The sequence below is a fragment of the Wyeomyia smithii genome, chromosome 3 (assembly GCF_029784165.1).
Source record: "Wyeomyia smithii strain HCP4-BCI-WySm-NY-G18 chromosome 3, ASM2978416v1, whole genome shotgun sequence".
NCBI classification, from domain to species: Eukaryota; Metazoa; Arthropoda; class Insecta; order Diptera; family Culicidae; genus Wyeomyia; species Wyeomyia smithii.
Genome location: NC_073696.1, coordinates 245728797 through 245747496, shown reverse-complemented (window position 1 = coordinate 245747496; position 18700 = coordinate 245728797). Strand labels below are relative to the sequence as shown.

The 18700-nt window shown below is 39.6% G+C and overlaps 3 protein-coding genes across 6 annotated transcripts in view; 2 read left to right on the top strand and 1 right to left on the bottom strand.

The window, feature by feature from the left end:
• Nucleotides 1-728: 728 nt before the first annotated feature.
• On the top strand, nt 729-2046 carry LOC129729752 (proteasome subunit alpha type-3). The gene is made up of 5 exons (XM_055688571.1): nt 729-887; nt 1022-1228; nt 1293-1541; nt 1603-1715; nt 1781-2046. Exons 1-5 carry the CDS (start codon nt 867-869, stop codon nt 1950-1952), a joined length of 762 nt encoding a protein of 253 aa, XP_055544546.1. The 5' UTR covers nt 729-866; the 3' UTR covers nt 1953-2046.
• Nucleotides 2047-2194: 148 nt separating this feature from the next.
• Nucleotides 2195-18700, top strand: part of LOC129729749 (arrestin domain-containing protein 3-like) — a 43029-nt gene continuing 26523 nt past the window's right edge. The window contains exon 1 of the mRNA XM_055688563.1: nt 2195-3139. The gene's annotated coding sequence lies outside the window, so the exon portion shown is untranslated. The remainder of the gene's footprint in view (nt 3140-18700) is intronic.
• LOC129729750 (organic solute transporter alpha-like protein) lies at nt 2279-18489 on the bottom strand. Of its 4 annotated transcripts, none has more exons than XM_055688564.1 (9): nt 17901-18489; nt 4225-4412; nt 4003-4154; nt 3799-3905; nt 3503-3628; nt 3258-3354; nt 2787-2912; nt 2591-2717; nt 2279-2520 (listed from the first exon to the last, which is right to left on the bottom strand). In XM_055688564.1, exons 2-9 carry the CDS (start codon nt 4313-4315, stop codon nt 2405-2407), a joined length of 942 nt encoding a protein of 313 aa, XP_055544539.1. In that variant the 5' UTR covers nt 4316-4412; nt 17901-18489; the 3' UTR covers nt 2279-2404. The 4 variants fall into 4 exon arrangements, with proteins under 4 accessions (XP_055544539.1, XP_055544541.1, XP_055544542.1 ...); XM_055688566.1 differs by lacking the exon at nt 17901-18489 and adding an exon at nt 17288-17729; XM_055688567.1 differs by lacking the exon at nt 17901-18489 and adding an exon at nt 4985-5530.

The window sequence follows — 18700 nt, the reverse complement described above, 5'->3', positions numbered from 1 at the left end:
TTGTTACTGGGGGCGAAACAGGCAGATTAGTGCCCACAGGGCCGATAAAAACCCCGATAGCCTGACTCGATTCCCGTTGTCATGATTTCACTCTCAAAAACGCAAGATTAATATGTTCAGCAAAGTGTTCAGTTCCTAGTTCACTTTTTCCAGCAACGGCTACAGTGACTTTTGGTTTTTGTGTTCGTTTTTTTTTTGTGTATACTGGTAAAACCATTATGTAGAATATCAGATATCTGTGTAATATCTGTATTATACTAAATGTCTGTATAAAATCTGTAGGCTTATGCGTGTCTGTATCGCAACACAGAAAGTCTGTATAATACAGATTTGACTGTATATCTGGCATCTCTGCCGTTGCTTCAAAACAATGTAAAGGGCCTAGTTCCAAAGTATCTTTTGTTGTGGGTAAACTGCTTTATCGTCCTTCACTAAAAGCTTGATTTAAATAATTTTATCGATTTATACAAAAGAAAGGATTCTATTCATGAATTTCGTAAGTCTTTTCAAGTTCAATAGTGTAATAAAACCATTTGTTTACATTTTGTTAGTTGAGCCCTAATCGCGAATCACTCCGGATATAACATCACGCAGCGTGAGGCCAATATACAAAATTGCGTTACGTGGGGTATTAAAATTATCAAACGCCATGCTACGTAACATAAAAATGCTCCCTTATTTACTGAGCCATTTTCGTAAAGTCGTTTGATTTTAAGGTTGAAGTTAGCCCGCCGGGTTTAGTTGACGAACTGTCATCCGCTAGATTTGTGTTTCTCATTCATCGCATTTGTGAATTTTGTGCTGTTTCATCTTACTATTGCACATAATAGGTTGTTATTGCTACCAGTTTGTGATACTTTCTCAAAATGAGCTCAATTGGAACTGGTGTAAGTTGGAATTGATATATTCAAATGAATTGGGTGAAGGATAAAAAGTTATTCGCCTAACTTGTACTTTTAAAGCTTTAAAGGTTAGGTTTGTATTATGGCTTGATGATTCTATGCGTTCTATTTTCTTCTAGTATGATTTGTCTGCATCTCAATTTTCTCCTGACGGAAGAGTGTTCCAGATTGAATATGCCGCGAAATCAGTAGAAAACAGCGGAACTGTTATTGGCTTGCGTGGAAAGGATGGAGTTGTGCTGGCAGTGGAAAAGCTTATAACCAGCAAATTGTACGAGCCAGAATCAGGAACTCGAATTTTCACCATTGATACTTCGATTGGAATGGTTAGTCGGTTAGCTAATAAATAGCGAAGTGGTAGGAATATTAAATCTCTCTTTTATCTTGTAGGCAATTAGTGGAATGATTGCGGACGGTCGAGCTGTGGTAGATTTGGCGCGCCAGGAGGCCTCAAATTATCGACAACAGTACGACAAACCTATTCCATTGAAGCAGCTCAATGACCGGCTTGCAAGTTATTTCCACGCCTACACGTTGTACAGTGCAGTGCGACCCTTTGGTGTGAGTGTAATTTTGGCCTCTTGGACCGAGGAAAATGGTCCTGAAATGTACATGATAGATCCTTCGGGATTCTCGTGCGTGAGTACTTTGTTATTTCGAAATATTGAAGTTGAACAGTTAATTGTAATATGTTTTGCAGGGCTATTTCGGATGTGCAGTTGGAAAAGCTAAACAGACAGCTAAAACGGAAATCGAAAAACTAAAGCTTTCAGATATGACTGTCAATGATTTGATCACCACTGCCGGTAAAATGTAAGTAGTAAACCTTAGTATTGTTTAAAACAAGATTCTAACTAACTTATACATTTTACCATTAGCATTTATCAAGTGCATGACGAACTGAAAGATAAGGACTTTAAGCTGGAGTTGAGCTGGGTGTGCCAGGCATCTGAAGGAAGGCATCAGGTGGTTCCGGATGAATTGTACGCTGCAGCCACTCGAGCCGGGCAGGAAGCAGTCGACGAGGACGATAGCGATAATGATATTTAAGTTGACGCCGCTGGTTCGTTTGTCGATGGCCGTTTGATTTATTAAAATAATCAGTTCCAATTTTACGGAAATATCAATTTATTGAATACACAAATGGATGGTGTTGTTTTGGTGCTTGAGAAACGAAAATACTTTGAATACTTCTGAATCTCTTCAACAGGTTAGTTATTGATTTTTTTCTTGAACCATAACAGAGTAGATTGTCATTAAGTTGATAAACTTACATTGGGACAAGACATGATGATGGTATTGAAAGTTTTCTGGAAGTAATAAAACGGTTTTTGTGTGACCGTTAGAAAATGGGATAATTTATTCGACTTGAAATAATAGGTTTACTACATTACTTTTCCATCATATATATTCAGTATTTGTATATCACATTGAATCACGACATCGAAATACACAAAAATTTTGGTCGATGCTATTCGATAGTTCCTTCGAAGCTCAGCTGCTTAGTTGGTTTCCGTCGTGGCAAGCAAGTTTCGATTTTTACTGGGAGTTTTGTATAAATAGAAGGCCCATATTGATAGGACCAACATTTCCGCACAGAGACACATTTGAAACACGGCTAAAATGAAAAGTAGCATTAGTAAACATATATCTACCGGTTGAACTTCATATCCGTGAGCACAGCTAACCATTTTTTTGTACTTGCAACACCAGGGGATAATCACATCGCGGTGTGACATAGGTGATAATGACCATTATCACTAAAGGCTGAACTTTGCAGAACATTAGCACCGCCTGCAGAGCAAAATATTTTGCCTGGGGAAGAGAAATTACGATGATTCAGTTGCTTTGATGGTACGGTAGTTCTCTGTTGTATAAACTTACCATTGATTTAAGTTCCGCATTATAAGAGTCTACCATCCGAACTGCTATATTTAGTCCCCATACTCCAATGATGATCGAAAGGACGATGAATGGTACAAAGTATAGAATTATTTGGTTAAAATTTTCCTGGAAGAATACTCAAATTTAGATGGGTTCGCTGTTCGATTTAATAGTACCTAAAATAAGCTGCATCAAGAATATTCTCTGAATTTTCAAAATTTACGATAAATTCACTTTTAGGTAAATACGAAGCAAATGAATAATGATGTTTCTAATACCAATATTTTTAAACAGATCTCGGGTGCCAACAATATTTTTCTGGGTTGTAGTCTAAAACTTAGCCAACTAAGCAAGTAAGTAATGTGCTAATAGTGAATTGCTAATTTGTATCATTTTACGGTTAAAATGAATTGAAAAATTCTAAATTTCGACAGAATTAAAAAAATAGACATTCGAGTTAAGTATACTTACAGTATCTTCCACAAAGACAACATTGAGTCCTAAAAACAGCAAACTCTGCACTATCGGAAGTTGGAGAATTAAAAGTCTTGTGAATAGTAGCCGATTTCTAGAAATGAGAAAAAAATTAATCTTTTATTGAGTGATATAGAATTAATAAGATAAGTGGTGTGGAAAAGTACGCGTTTCCGTTCAATATCGTTTAAGGTAATAATAATTTTTCACATCCAACCATTATCATAGTACTAATTACTAACTTGGTGACAGCCGTCCGCTTCAGGAAAAATAGACAGCAACAGCATGGCGGTGTTTTGGTGTTGAACGTTTCCGAATCTGTCGATTTGATGAAACTATCCTCTCCACCCACGTAATCTATAAGAAGACTAAATTCATAGTAAAATTACTAACGAGCACTTGTTTAATTGGTAACAGCTTTACGGTAGCTTTCTGGAATCGTATTGTTATCCGTTGGAAATTAGATGCCATCAATCGCGCTTAGCGGACTCTATTTCCATTTTCATGCATCGATTTGAAACACGCTCGAAGTGCTTACCTGTAGAACACGTAGGCACAGATCATGAAATAGATATGCGATACCGTATCGCAAATGAAGTACGCCTTGGGTATGAGAATTGATATTATCGCCAGCGCTGCCACTACCTGTCGAGGATACAAAAAAAAAATGAAATTAATGATTGCGTGACGGTTGGAGAACTACCACCCTCGGTGTTTCATTAGCAAAGAAGTTGAAAGTTACCGGATAGATCAGTAGAACGATGATGGTTTTGGTTTTAAACCGTTTGGGCGACTGCCTCAGCACTCTCGTTATAGCCTGGCCGCATATCACGAACGTTGCAATACTTAGTACGATTGTTAGGACTATGATCACAGTTAAAATTAAGTCCAGTCCTGAAATTATGGAAGTATTATGTTTTTCGAATTTTGTAACAAAAAAAAAAAAAAAATGCGTGAAAAATACCAGTAATATACTCAATCACTGTCGGCAGTTGACTGGGACATTCTCTGGATACTGATTGATTACCAGCTGCTTCGGTAGTTGCCTCTTCCATTGCGTTTTCAGGTTGGATGCAAGCGTCGTAGGCCACGAAATTTCAAGTTAAACCAAACTCGGTATTGTTCGAATCATTGCAGTTCTTTCAGTTGGCTCTGCGTGATGAGAGAAATATCAAAACCATTGAGTGATTTAATTTATTTTTCGCGATAGTATTTATGTATCAATCAAATGTACAACTTTGCCAATAAGTTCATTCATTTTTTTTTTAGTATTTAAATAGTTCTTTTCGGAAAATCTCTATATCAATCTCTATCAAAACCAAACAACTGTACAAACTTGCAATAAAACATTCAAACGGCTCCACTGTATTTCACGATAATAACTGATTTTTTTTATTTGTTCGAGTAACATGTGCTCATTTGTTCAAGTAACATGTCCTCAAACTAACACTCCAAAATTTCTTCCAATTTACGGCATTTCAAAATTATTTCTGCGATCGTAAACACACAACGGGAACAAGATAGCACTTCATAAATAGTACGGCTATCATCACGAGCAAATGTTCATTCATATGACTTCTGTTTTAATAAATTGATTGAGAGGGGCACATGCCATAGTGAAAATCAGCGGGAGTTGCTTCGGCTGGCGCTAGAAATCGGTTTGATGAGTGGTTTGCGCCATTCTGTTAATTGTTTTTCGATCGGCATTGAAAATAAACTAATACCTACTAACTGGTTGTGCTCGGCTGGTCAACACAAAGTGTTTGCAGTGGAGAATTATGTGGGAACACCATAGAATGCTTATTTTTCGCAACAACTTTTGAAAATGATTGCAATTTCACTATTCATGGTTAAGTATTACTTAGACGCTATAAAACATGAGCACATGAACTTGGATCTCTCATAACAATCGTTTTCAGAACAACAAAAACTTTTCCACATAATTCTGAGTAAAAGTTGACAAACTGGAGAAAAAGGATTTTTTTTTTGGAAAATCTGACAATTTCCTTTTTGATTACACACTCCGAGTCTATATCTGCACCACAACATAAATAACTTTCTACTGAACAAGAACCGATAAATCAAAATAAATGACCAAGACAAACAATTTGTTCAGTGTTTAGATAGTGAGCACATAAATCTATCAATACTCGCTAGTAAAAGATTGCCCGAGTGCATCATGATAGACAAACAAAATGCTTAGTTTCATTTTGCCTAAGTATATATCTAGCGCGTCCTAGCGGCCTTATTAAACCAACGACGGGCGGGCTTCACAAACAGCAGCACCTATTGACCTACTGGTAGATGCGGATCGTACAGAGGGCAACGTCAAACAGTGCCATTGTGCAGCCGGCTTTATATCTACGGACACGTCCGAAACATTGAACAACACAAACATGGATCACACTGGTTGGGTTGGTGGCGCGGTGACAATATGTTTACAAACAATCTACTTAGTCGTTTGCAATAACGTCTCTGGTGCTTGGTGCTGATGGATACGGTAGTCGATGGAATGGAAGCGAGCTGAAAAACTCGGAACTGGCCATGCTTCGGCGTCCACGAGAGTGTCACTGAACCTCGCTTTAATGATGGGTCCATCACGGTTTCCATATGCACGGTCGCGCGCCGTGCGATGTACAATGCATTTAAAATTCGGTTGTACGCTTCTGGTGGAGGCTAACCTTGACAAACGGCCGCACTAATAATTCTGCGCTGAAGGAAGTGGCACACCCAGTAGAATCAACGACGATTGGGTGGTAATTTGGTTTTCAAAGTTTGTTCAAATATAGTTAATTATAATTATAATTCGTTGTCGTTATTTTTCGGGTTAGTGGCAAAATAGTCATGCACTTTACTATGAAAATTATCATGATAAGTAACGCTCAAAAGAACTCACTACAGGTTCGACGATTTTGTTTCAAAACCATCATGTTGTTTACTACAGGTATAAGAACATATGAAAAAAATGAAATGAATATTGATATTCAATAAATTGACCGGCATCACAACGAAAGTTTTCTCTAAGCTCTAAGCTGTTTAAAACCCGTTCGAAAATTACCAGCTAGCGCTAAAACGTCAAAACCTTGAACTGGGGTTAGAAAATGTCAGAAAACCTCAGAACAATGCTAAACAAATGTTGCTGCTAAATTTTACTAATTTATATAGTGTTTGTGAGACTGGCGTTACATTGCCATTTCAAGGTTGTACAAAAACCACCTAGCTGGCCTAACAAGCCAACCGTTGTATGTTCCGGCTCCGGCTCGGGAGAGACTGTTAGTATCAATAGGATTGTAGAGCTAGCCCCGCAATTGTCCTGCACTAATAGTTGGCTTTTGCAAATGGCACGACAAGTATCAAAATTTTATATATTACTCGCGTGAAGAGTTTATTTAATACCAATAAGATCTACCAAAACTTCACGAAAATTGTAAAAACTTATAGTGCAAAAATACAATTTGCAGAATAAATCAATTTTTTTTTCTGAAATAAACGGGTGGCGCTCGGAAAACCAATCACATATCGTGTTTTTTGTATAAAAACTACTGAAATTTTCATTCACTTGTTTGTTTTGGTACAAAAATGTAGAGAAAATTATGATAAACTAAGTAAACAAACTTTACTGCTTCTCAATTCGGAGACTTTTTTGTAGATAGGTACATAAAATTTAGTTTATGTCGGTGTGAGTTGTCGAGCAATTGATTATACATAATTAATTTACTAATTAAAATTCAGTTTTTCTACGTCTATTGCATTGGCGAAACTTGTGAAAAATGCGATATGAAAAGCCTCATGATTTTTATTTTTTGTCATCTTCGTGTGTTGTTCAATACCGGATCAAGAAAGACCGCCTTCTTCTATCGTTGAGAGTTGTCTTCGGAAAATTCTGCAGGTGCAACCATGCCGCTTCATTCGTTGACACTTGCTTAATAGGAATAAAAATGTATAGGCAATCGGAGCAAAAAATTTACAATAGGTATATGAGTTATTTGATTCAAGAACCGATTTTTGCTTCTTTTCTACTAAAATATAGCTGCCTAAATCGAAGATCTCACATTAAATATTGACGGCATCTGTCTCAGAGCTATTTTCTACAATGCAACCATGAAAAATATCAAAGCATGCTGCCAATCTTGCTTGAAAACAATCATGGAATTTACACACACTAGCGTCACAGTAATTATTTTTGGCAAAAATCAATTTGTTCTATCTACATGTTTTCGAAATAATGTAGAGTGTAATAAACAGAAATGATTTTCGCACTTTTTCAAATCAAATGGCCCTTTCGATTCTGTATCTATTTAAAGAAAAAAAAATCAAAAAAAAAAAAAAATACTGAAAAATAAAAACAAAATTAATTTTTCTACTAACGTCCAAGTCACTAAGAGATTGCAAGAAATCAGAGAAACCATCTAGAAGAGCTAGTGTTAAACTCTATCTTTCCAGTGTAGACGGTTGTTTTTGCAGTTTTGCAAGATATTTTAGTTTGAAAAAATACAATTTTTCATCAAAAACGTCATAAACCCCATAGACAAGTAAAAAATTTGCTCAAAGTGTGTTCGGCAGAACGACGTATTTTCCAAATATGATCAAATGACGCGAATATAGTAGGCCTCTGGAATCACATCAGAAAAGTTATTTGGTGTTTTTTGATTTGTAAAAAAATTAAGAATGTCTGTGTATAAAACTACCTGTATGCTGTCGATTTTCAAGTGATAGAACCAAAATGCCTTAAGCAAAGCTTTTCTACATATGATTCGCTTTGACTTGACAGGTAAAAAAAATAGTTTTTTCAGGTTTTAGGTGGATTAATCAAAAATCTACTTTCATCAAAAGTTACTCCTTGAGATCTACTAAACTTTTTCGAATACACTATACCATTCAAATAACATTTCACACTCATAATGCTGACGATCACGTTTTTCACGTTTCAAACCACTGTGCTATGTGCCGAATGTCATGTCACATACCATTCCATACAGTTCGACGAGCTGATTTTTATTTTTTAATCTCACTCACTCACTTTACTCGAAGATTGCTGATTCGATTTTAACTAAATTAGGGCCATATAACAGAAGCTTTGACGAGCAACTCGTCTCATTTAAAATACATGGTCGAGTCGGGTCGACTCGCCTTCTATTGCAGGGCCCTTAGTGTCAGATGAAAGGTCTAGTTGCCTCATAGGTTGCGTTGTAGTTTGAGCATTATGTGCAAAATGTGAAAATTACGAATATCTTTTATCTCAGAACCGATTTGAAAAAATAGTGCCGAAAGAACGGGCTACCTCTCGAACCCTTAACCATACTTGTCATTCTCCTCAGTAAGTGGAAAGAGCGGAGAAAAAATTTACCGCGCACTTCTCTTTCAGTATAAGCCTGTGTGTAGCAAATGCTTTCACCACACTGCTACTCTCTCCACTCCAAAAAGCCTCAACCAACTTACAGAGAGACAAACACACATCCAGCTCACCCCACATCTGATAGAAACAAGAGAGAAAACAGAAACAGAGAGAAACAGAGAAAACGCAGAAGTACACCACAGTGTTCACTGGCGAGTAGTCCGGAAAGTGAAAAAAAACCTACCGGGCAAAAGTGTAGTCCTCGTATAGCTACACCGCGAAAACGAATTCAACCAGAGTAAACTCGACCGGCACGCAGTCTCTTTTGTTTTCTCCCATTCTTTTTTCCTTCTCTGCCATGCTCAAGAAACAAACTGTAAAACGCACCGCAGATAGCTCTGCTGTCTAATTATTGTGCGTGATGTCCATACGTGTGAGAAAGTACACCATAGTTCATTGTCTAGCAAGAGCGAGATTTCAGATTTTCCCGCGGTGTTTTCAGGAAGCTCACCAGATAAAAATCATCCGTCCTTCTCTTCTTGCATGTGCGTTGATTTGCTCTTTAGTGTGAGAGCAGCTGTTTTCGCAGTGCAAGATGTTCTCCTGCACTCAAGAGGTTTTCTGAGGAGAAGAGACAAGCATGCTTTTAACTAATAAAATTCATGAAAATTTTATTTATGGTTCGAATGCTGCGGAGAGAAACGTGATAAAACGATAAACGTGAAACGTGAAGTTCGAATCTGGTTTAGCAGTATGCTTCGCCTTCTCGAAAAAAGTCCCTAAGCAAAACTTCAGCTCAATCGGACTTTGGAACGTGAAGCCTGAAAGCGGCCAAGTTTCACTTTTACGATCGAAGAAAAAAATGCACAGAAATTGTCGATATGAAATTAGGCGGCTTTTATAAAGTACGTCACGCATATAGGGGGAAGAGGGGGTTCCGAAATTCGATTTGAGACGTAGGGGGGAGGGAAGGTATAACGTTGTGTGACATCACATGGAAAATATTTAAAAATGGAAAATTCACTGGAAAATTGTTTAGTTTAACTTCTTTTCATTTACAAGTGTTTATTATTAATCAAACTGAAACTAATCAGACATACACAATAACAGCAAGGAAAACTCTTCCGAAGCTGGTTGGTTGGAGGCATCAGCAGAAAGTCCTGGTTCCCCAAATGGGTCTGACCCTGACGAACTCGAGTTGATGCATAAAAATGACACGGATATGAAAGAAGCTTCATTTGACATTTCTAAGGCTAGTTAAACTTATAGCAAGCGGAACCCATTTCTAGAGTCCGTGGAATGCATTAAGCAAGATGTTATTTCCATTTTTGGGATGTCACCTTAAGTCCTTCCGATAAAAGACATTCGAGAAATCGACTTCCATTGGCATTCACAACAATTCGAATGTTGTTAGGCGACATCCACTTCACGCCAATTTTTATTAAGTTTTACTCCCCCGGTCTCTTTTGCCACTTTTTGTCACACATTGACGACCCCCCAGGAAGAGTACATCACGTCATTTTGAACCGTGAGTGTTCCAATGCACCAAGTGACCTACTGACCTAACAAGTCAGTTGTTGTAAGTTAGAACTGCTGTTATTGTGTTTGTCTGATTAGTTTCAGTTTGATTATTAATAAAAACTTGTGAATGAAAAGAAGTTAAACTGAACAATTTTTCCAGTGAATTTTTCATTTTTAAATATTTTTCATGTGACGTCACACAACGATATACCTCGCCTTCTCACTACGTCACAAATCGACACGAATTTCTGAACCCCCTCTCTCCCCTATATGCGTGACGTACTTTATGGATGCCGTCTTATCGAATTGACCATTGACTGAACTACGGTTAACAGAACGTGCGTTGCACGGTGAGCGCTATTGCTAATGATAGCGGGAAATCACAATTTTTTACGTTGTCCTCTTCTATTCACTCACTTTTTAATATTCTCCTGCACTCATTGTTTTCTCTTATCTTGTTTGGTTTCATGATAGTCATTGACTTAGGTTACTTTCTCTCTCTCTCTCTCTCAACCTGTCACTTTCTTCAATATTCTCCAAATTAACATTTTCCACCCTCGTGTTTTTGATTTCCTCCGGCATTTTAGGGTTTTTGTAACCATGATCTGTGAGCAGCCAATGGGTTTTGCTATTTCTTAAGAAACTTCACCGTCATTTTGCAAAATTTTATTCAGCCAGTTTTCATCAGCGCTACAATGATAACTGTTTATAAACAAAAAGCCACATTTCAAAGCCAACTTATGAAATATTAGTATATCAGAACGGACAAATATTAATATATTCATTCCGAGTTGTGCTCTCGTCGTGTTCGGTTGCAATTTCATTTCGATCTCGATAGTGCCGACCAGTTAATCGCCTTCAAGGTCACCGTGCATTGTATTGCGTGTGCACTGCTGCTCGTTGCCGTCGTCTATTGAAGACAAAAGAACGCATCATCGCCTATTGCTACCGTACGCCACAGACTGTACGTTGTGTCGCTACTGCGAGAGATCCAGTACCCGGCGTACTGCTGTTTGGCTGTACTGGTGCTGCTGTGTGGCTGGAGCGGCTGCAGCTTTTGCTAGCGGACTCTTGTGTGAAGGACTGGAGATTGGCATCGCCCGTGCGCTGATTGCGGTGGAGAGCGGCTGCAGAAGATAAGTAGTTTTTTTTTTCTTGTTTTTTTTTTCTGTGGCTTACGCGTCCAACATGGACGACGAACGCGGGGATGAAAACCCGCTCGTTCTACCGCCTAGCCCTCCCGGATACAAAGTTCCAAGGGTTAAGAATGGAACCCCGCAGGAAGCTACCCATCGGCTTAAGCAGTATCCGGAAGGCAAAGTTGGTATTGGGGCTGTATTTTTCCAGCCGAAAGTGAAAGCATTGAACACAATGCAAATATGTAAAGATCTGGCACGGTTTACAGCCGTGACTGAAATTACCAAAGTACGCCCGAATAAGCTGCGTGTTTTGGTGTCTGACCTCAAGCAAGCAAACGAGATTGCTGCTTGTGAGCTCTTCACGCGGGAGTACCACGTGTACATTCCAGCTCGCGTAGTTGAGATTGACGGTGTGGTCAGCGAATCGAGTCTGACTGTGAGGACGCGTCCAAACAGCGCCAAGACAAGATCAAGCGGTCTCTGAAAGAGCGCTCTAAGCGCACTTTCGCAGAAATGCTCGAAGAGGCCGCTGCCACCAAACTGGTTTCCCCGAATCTCTTCGAGGTCTTGCCATCCGATGAGTCTGATTCTGACGATTCAGTTGGGGAATCTTCTTTTGTTGAACCCGGGAAATCTAGGAAGAGGAAAAACCTTTCTTCTCCTAGGCTTCCTAGGAAAGGACAGAGAAGGTCTCCATCTGAAGTGACTGATACTAAAAAACAAAAAAGTGCTGTAGAAAATCCGAAGCAAACTCCTCCGGGATTGGCAAAACTGAATTCAAGTAAGGAGTTTCCGGCACTTCCAGGAACATCAAAAAACCCAACTGTTCCTCCTTTTTCGTCCAAGATTCAGCCAGAATCTGGACTGCTGAAGTTTTCAGATATTGTGGACTGGATTTTTGAAAATTTCAACATAACTGATCCTCTTAAAAGTCTTCTGCTGGCATTTCTACCAACAGTTAAAACGTTTTTGAAGCAGTTGACTGCTAAATGGCCCCTCCTTGCAGCGATCGTATCCTTCGATGGCTAATTCATCGGCTGAGATGAAGGATTCTATCTCTATTTTACAGTGGAATTGTAGAAGCATCATCCCCAAAATTGATTCATTTAAAGTTTTGATTAATAAGCATTAATGCGATGCATTTTCCCTCTGTGAAACTTGGCTCACTTCAAATGTAGATCTTAGCTTCCATGATTTTAATATAATTCGCCTCGACCGAGACACCCCTTACGGAGGAGTACTTCTAGGGATTAGAAAGTGCTATTCCTTCTATCGTATTAACCTCCCCACGGTCCCAGGCGTCGAAGCTGTCGCATGTCAAATGACAATACAAGGTAAAGAGCTTTGTATTGCCTCAATATATATTCCTCCCAGAGCACAGGTTGGGCCACGGCTGCTCTTTGATTTAATATAACTTCTTCCCTCGCCACGTTTGATTTTGGGAGATTTTAACTCTCACGGCGTGGCTTGGGGTTCCCCTTCTAATGATAACCGTTCCTCTTTGATCTATAACCTCTGCGACGACTTCGACATGACAATATTAAACAACGGGGATATGACACGCGTTCCGAAACCTCCAGCGCGCCCCAGTGCTTTAGATTTATCTTTATGTTCAACATCGCTACGGTTGGATTGCATATGGAAGGTAGTCCTTGATCCCCACGGTAGCGATCATTTGCCTATTCAAATTTCAATTGATAGTGGTTCAACTCGCACGCGATCACTTGATATTCACACGGAATATCGATTGGAAATTATACGAGGAAATGATATCAGAAGCTGTCGAGTCGATTCAACATCACCCACCACTTGAAGAATACAACCTCCTCGCGGGCTTGATTCTCGACGCCGCGTTGCAAGCCCAAACGATGAAATATCCCGGCGTGACGATCAAAGAACGGCCTCCCACTCCGTGGTGGGACAAAGAGTGCTCCGATGTCTACACGGAAAAATCCGACGCGTTTAAGGCCTTCTTTTGGGTGAAAGGTCAACCCGACGACTTTAAGCGGTATTTGGAGCTTGAGACCAAGTTCAAAAGCCTGGTCCGAGCAAAGAAACGTGGATATTGGCGCCGATTCGTGAACGAAACGTCGAGGGAGACATCGATGAGCACTCTTTGGAACACAGCCCGAAGAATGCGAAATCGTATAACGGTCAACGAAAGCGAGGAGTCTTCAAGTCGTTGGATATTTGATTTTGCAAGGAAAGTATGTCCGGAGTCTGTTCCTGCGCAAAACATTGTTCGCGATACGTCTCCGGGCCACGATGCGATAGAATCACCTTTTACGATGGCAGAATTTTCAGTTGCCCTCCTGCCCTGTAACAATAACGCGCCTGGGTTAGATAGAATCAAATTCAACTTGTTGAAGAATCTACCCGGCAATGCCAAGAGGCGCTTGTTGAACTTGTTCAATAAGTTCCTGGAGCAAAACATTGTACCGCAGGATTGGAGGCAAGTGAAGGTGATCGCCATCCAAAAACCGGGAAAACCAGCTTCTGATCACAACTCTTATAGGCCGATTGCAATGCTATTCTGTATCCGGAAATTGATGGAGAAAATGATACTCCGTCGTTTAGACCATTGGGTCGAATCAAATGGTCTACTATCAGATACTCAATTTGGCTTCCGCCGTGCCAAAGGAACGAATGACTGTCTTGCGTTGCTTTCTACAGATATTCAGCTAGCCTATGCTCGCAATGAACAAATGGCATCTGTGTTCTTGGACATTAAGGGGGCTTTTGATTCCGTTTCTATTGACATTCTTTCGGGCAAACTTCACCGACAAGGATTTTCACCAATTTTGAACAATTTTTTGCGTAATTTGTTGTCCGAAAAGCTAATGCATTTTACGCATGGCGATTTGGCAACTTTTCGTATTAGCTACATGGGTCTTCCCCAGGGCTCATGCTTAAGCCCCCTTCTTCACAATTTTTATGTGAATGACATTGACGCATGTCTGGCAAATTTATGCACGATAAGACAACTTGCAGACGACAGCGTGGTCTCTGTTACAGGAGCCAAAGCTGCCGATTTGCAAGGACCATTGCAAGATACCTTGGACAATTTGTCTGCTTGGGCTTTACAGCTAGGTATCGAATTCTCTCCGGAGAAGACTGAGACAGTAGTTTTTTCTAGGAAGCGTGAGCCTGCTCAGCTCCACTTACAGTTAATGGGTGAAACGATTTCTCAGGTTTTGGTATCTAAATATCTTGGTGTCTGGTTCGATTCGAAAGGCACCTGGGGATGTCACGTTCGGTATCTGATGAAAAAATGTCAACAAAGAGTGAATTTTCTCCGGATAATTACTGGATCATGGTGGGGCGCCCACCCAGGAGACCTCATAAGGCTTTACCAAACAACGATATTGTCGGTGCTTGAGTACGGGTGTTTTTGCTTCCGCTCCGCTGCAAACACCCATTTAATCAAGCTGGAACGATTGCAGTATCGTTGTTTGCGTATTGCCTTAGGTTGCATGCATTCGACCCATACGATGAGTTTGGAAGTTTAGGCGGGCGTTCTCCCATCAAAAGACTGCTTTTGGGATCTGACTACTCGTATTCTCATCAAATGTGAGGTTTTGAACCCCTTGGTAATTGAAAATTTCGATAGGCTAGTTGAACTTAATTCTCAAACCCGTTTCATGACTGTGTATTTCAATCACATGTCTCAAAGTATAAATCCTTCCTCATACACCTCCAATCGTGTCAACTTATAAGATACTTCTGTTTCTACTGTGTTTTTCGATACATCCATGATGGAAGAACTCGTGGAATCCCGGATCATTTTTCGTGCAGCAGATCCCTAAAATATTTTATAACAAATATAAAAACAAAAAACTGCGACAATGCGTTTTATACTGATGGATCACTTCTCAACGGGTCCACTGGCTTCGGTATCTTCAATAATAATTTTACCGCCTCCTACAAGCTCGATAATCCTGCTTCTGTTTACGTCGCAGAATTGGCTGCAATTCAGTATACCTTAGGGATTATTGAAACAATGCCCACGGACCATTACTTCATCTTTACGGACAGTCTCAGTTCTATTGAGGCTCTCCGATCGATGAAGGATGTAAGGCACTCTCCGTATTTCCTGGGAAAAATACGGGAACATCTGAGTGCTTTATCCGAAAAATCTTCTCAGATTACCTTAGTGTGGGTCCCTTCTCATTGTTCCATTCCGGGCAATGAGAAAGCGGACACTTTGGCTAAGGTGGGCGCAACAAACGGTGATATTTATAACAGACCAATTGCCTACAATGAATTTTTAAAATTTTCACGTCAAAGTACACTTGTCAACTGGCAGGCCTCGTGGGATAAGGGAGAACTGGGGAGGTGGCTACACAGCATCATCCCCAAGGTTTCCACCAAACCTTGGTTTCGGGGGTTGGATGTAGGACGAGATTTCATTCGCATGGTGTCTCGAATTATGTCCAACCACTACGGGCTGGACGCACATCTCTTGCGTATTGGGCTGGCGAGCAGTAATCATTGCGTTTGTGGATTGGGGTATCAAGACATTGAACACGTGGTTTGGGTGTGTGCTGAATTCTGCGGCGCCAGATCTCTACTTTTTGATACCCTCAGGGCCCGAGGAATACAGCCCTATGTGCCAGTTCGTGATATTCTCGCTCAGCGAAACTTGCCATACATGCTACATATTTATAGCTACTTGAAGAGCATCAAGGTGCCAATTTAACAGCGAAACAAAAAAAAAAACATGTTAGTTTTAGTATTAGATTTAGTTTCAGCTCGTAGTCGGCAGCGAGGGTAAAGAATTTGCCTTTAGATTATAAGATATTCTAGACCATAAGGCATTAGATTTAATTGGCTCCGTGAAACATTAATTTGTATTGTGCCGTGTCAAATAAATGTTGTGTGAACAAAACAAAAAAAAAAATCAATATAACACAAATATTTCTAAAACACACAAAAATGTCCATATTGGGTTGTATTTGGCTATTTCAGGTTGTTTTCAGACACCGGAAGTTGCCGTCTTGACTTTTCACATATTGATACATTGGGTTGATTTCCGGTCTCAGAGTGTCGAGAATACCCATGGATAGTTTTTATCCATTTTATGTTGTTTCCAGCGACCAGAAGTTGACACTTTGGAATTCAAAATAGCTAGGGTTTCTAAAGTTGATTTCTGGTCTCAGGATATCATCCCGGCTCCGAAAACACCTAAAATATTGGGCCATTCTACAGTCGAATATATTTCCAAAACGAAGGAAACAATATCGATAAAACCAAATATGTTACCTGATTCCATATATGCTAATTTATTTCAACAAAGAATAGATTTCGAATGTGAGAGGTCAGACCACATCGCTAGGTGGATTAATTCGTGTTTTAACAGTTGGATTGCAAGGCTGAAAAATGTTTCTGGGTTTTCAATATTATTTACAGCCATGCTTTTATTACTTTGTATGGAATATTCAGAACACATTTCCTGAAATTCAGCTAACTAGAAAGATAATTTTTTTAATTTTTGGAACATTTTACAATTTTCCGTTTTCAAAGATTTCGGCTCCTGAAGTTTATGTATATATTTATTGTACAAAAAATGCTATTTTGGATTTCTAGTGTCGTCAAAGCAAAGTTAAATAATGAATTAGAAAAAAATTAACGGCTCTGCGTGGAAAATTTATGTAACTGAATTCTTACTTTCAGATGATAACTATAAACGGAAAATTACTTATTTTCGAAGCGCGATTGTAGATTTGCTCTATTGTCTTTGTTTTTATTGTTTTCTTTGAAAATTCTAGCAAAGATTCTTGAACGAGGAATCAGCATATGATTTAAGAGAGCCTAAAATCGAACTTTTAAATTATTTTATACGCTTAATTTAAGATCTGCGAAGAAAAAGCGCAACCAAACCATAAGTGATATATTTCTAGTTCTTGTTCTGGTTTCGTCAGCTCACTCACCATTTATTGCAAATCGTTGCAATGTCTAGCCAAATTGCAAAACCGAGCATATATATTACGTACAAAGTTTTTTTTTTTTCAACCACACTCCGAACTACTTACGTGCTAATAGTGCATGATGCTAACGGCTAATTAACGCTTTCTCTTGCCGGATGTATTCTACTCGAGCATTGCGTGATTAATTCTGGGTTTTTTGAATGATAATTCTGCATCTCTTTCAGCCGAGAACTATCTCCTCTCGCAAGTTCAAGTTCAACATCGAATTATGATGCCAAAAAAAAAACGCATCAAAACAGAAAGAGAGAATTACGTTTCTCGAAGGTTATCTTTGGCAAACAGGTTTACATGTGCTTCGATGCCACCGAACGACGGCGGCTGATTCATATGACGTGAAGACATAAGATCATCGTCATCTTCTTGTCAAGTTCATACATTTTTCTCAAAGTCCAAATTCAAGGCCTACAGCTATTTCGATTGCAAACGATAATAACCTGCGGGTAAATCTCAGCCGATATTATGAGACTACTACTTCGTACACTATACTGACCGTCCATGATCTACAAATTCTGTAAAAGTTGTGCATTATACAATCTAAGCGATTATTTCTGCTGCATCAGCACTAGCCAAAGCGGGGTTTAATTGCAACTCATACCAGAGGTGTAAAAACTGCTGTGGTGGTATTACTAAGTATGTTGAGCAAAGCAAGCTGACAAACCTTTCGTGCTGAACCGGTGATCACGGCAGCATCTAATCGAGAGGAGAAAAAAAACACACAGGTCGCTCATACAAGCGCTAATGGCTTTAACAATATTTTCTTCGTTGGCTTTAAGCTCAAAATCTGCGGCAACCCTACACGTGATTATGTCACACAGATTTTCCTTGACTTGCTTCACCGATGTTGTGCCGCGTAAAAACTGCCTGTTTCACAACTGTTGATCTCACAGATCGTCTACATTCAGTGCTTCATTCGCAGCGTCTTCCTTGTTTTAATTTTACTAGCGAAGCACATTAAACCACACTGATGGCAAGATCCACGCTAGGTCACTTTTATTTTCCATTCTTTTCACCATGGCTGTACGGTAAGCAATATTTCACAATATAAGTTCTGCAGTCTGAGCTCGATTACCAATGCTCGTAGCAATGATCGCCAAATTCAAATAACACTACCAGGCCTTTGAATGCGTTACACCTAAAACACCCACTGGGCAAGAAGGCTCACAAGAGGCGGTCTACCGTGCCGCCATCCGATGCGATTCCAACCGAGCCAACTGAATGACTCGGTAGCTAACTTTAGACTAACCGGCCGTGGTGAGCAGCGGCCAGTCGAAACGCTCAGCCAAGTCCGAGAATCTGCTGGTTGCCTTGAGCGGTTCGCACGAGCTTGACTTGAGTGAAAAGCTCGTCTTGATGGTGGTTACTACCCATTGGCAATTGGAAGAGAGTGCAGTGAGCGAAATGCATCATAAGTACGTTCGTATAATATATTCATATCGTTCAACTAAAGTAGTACTATTT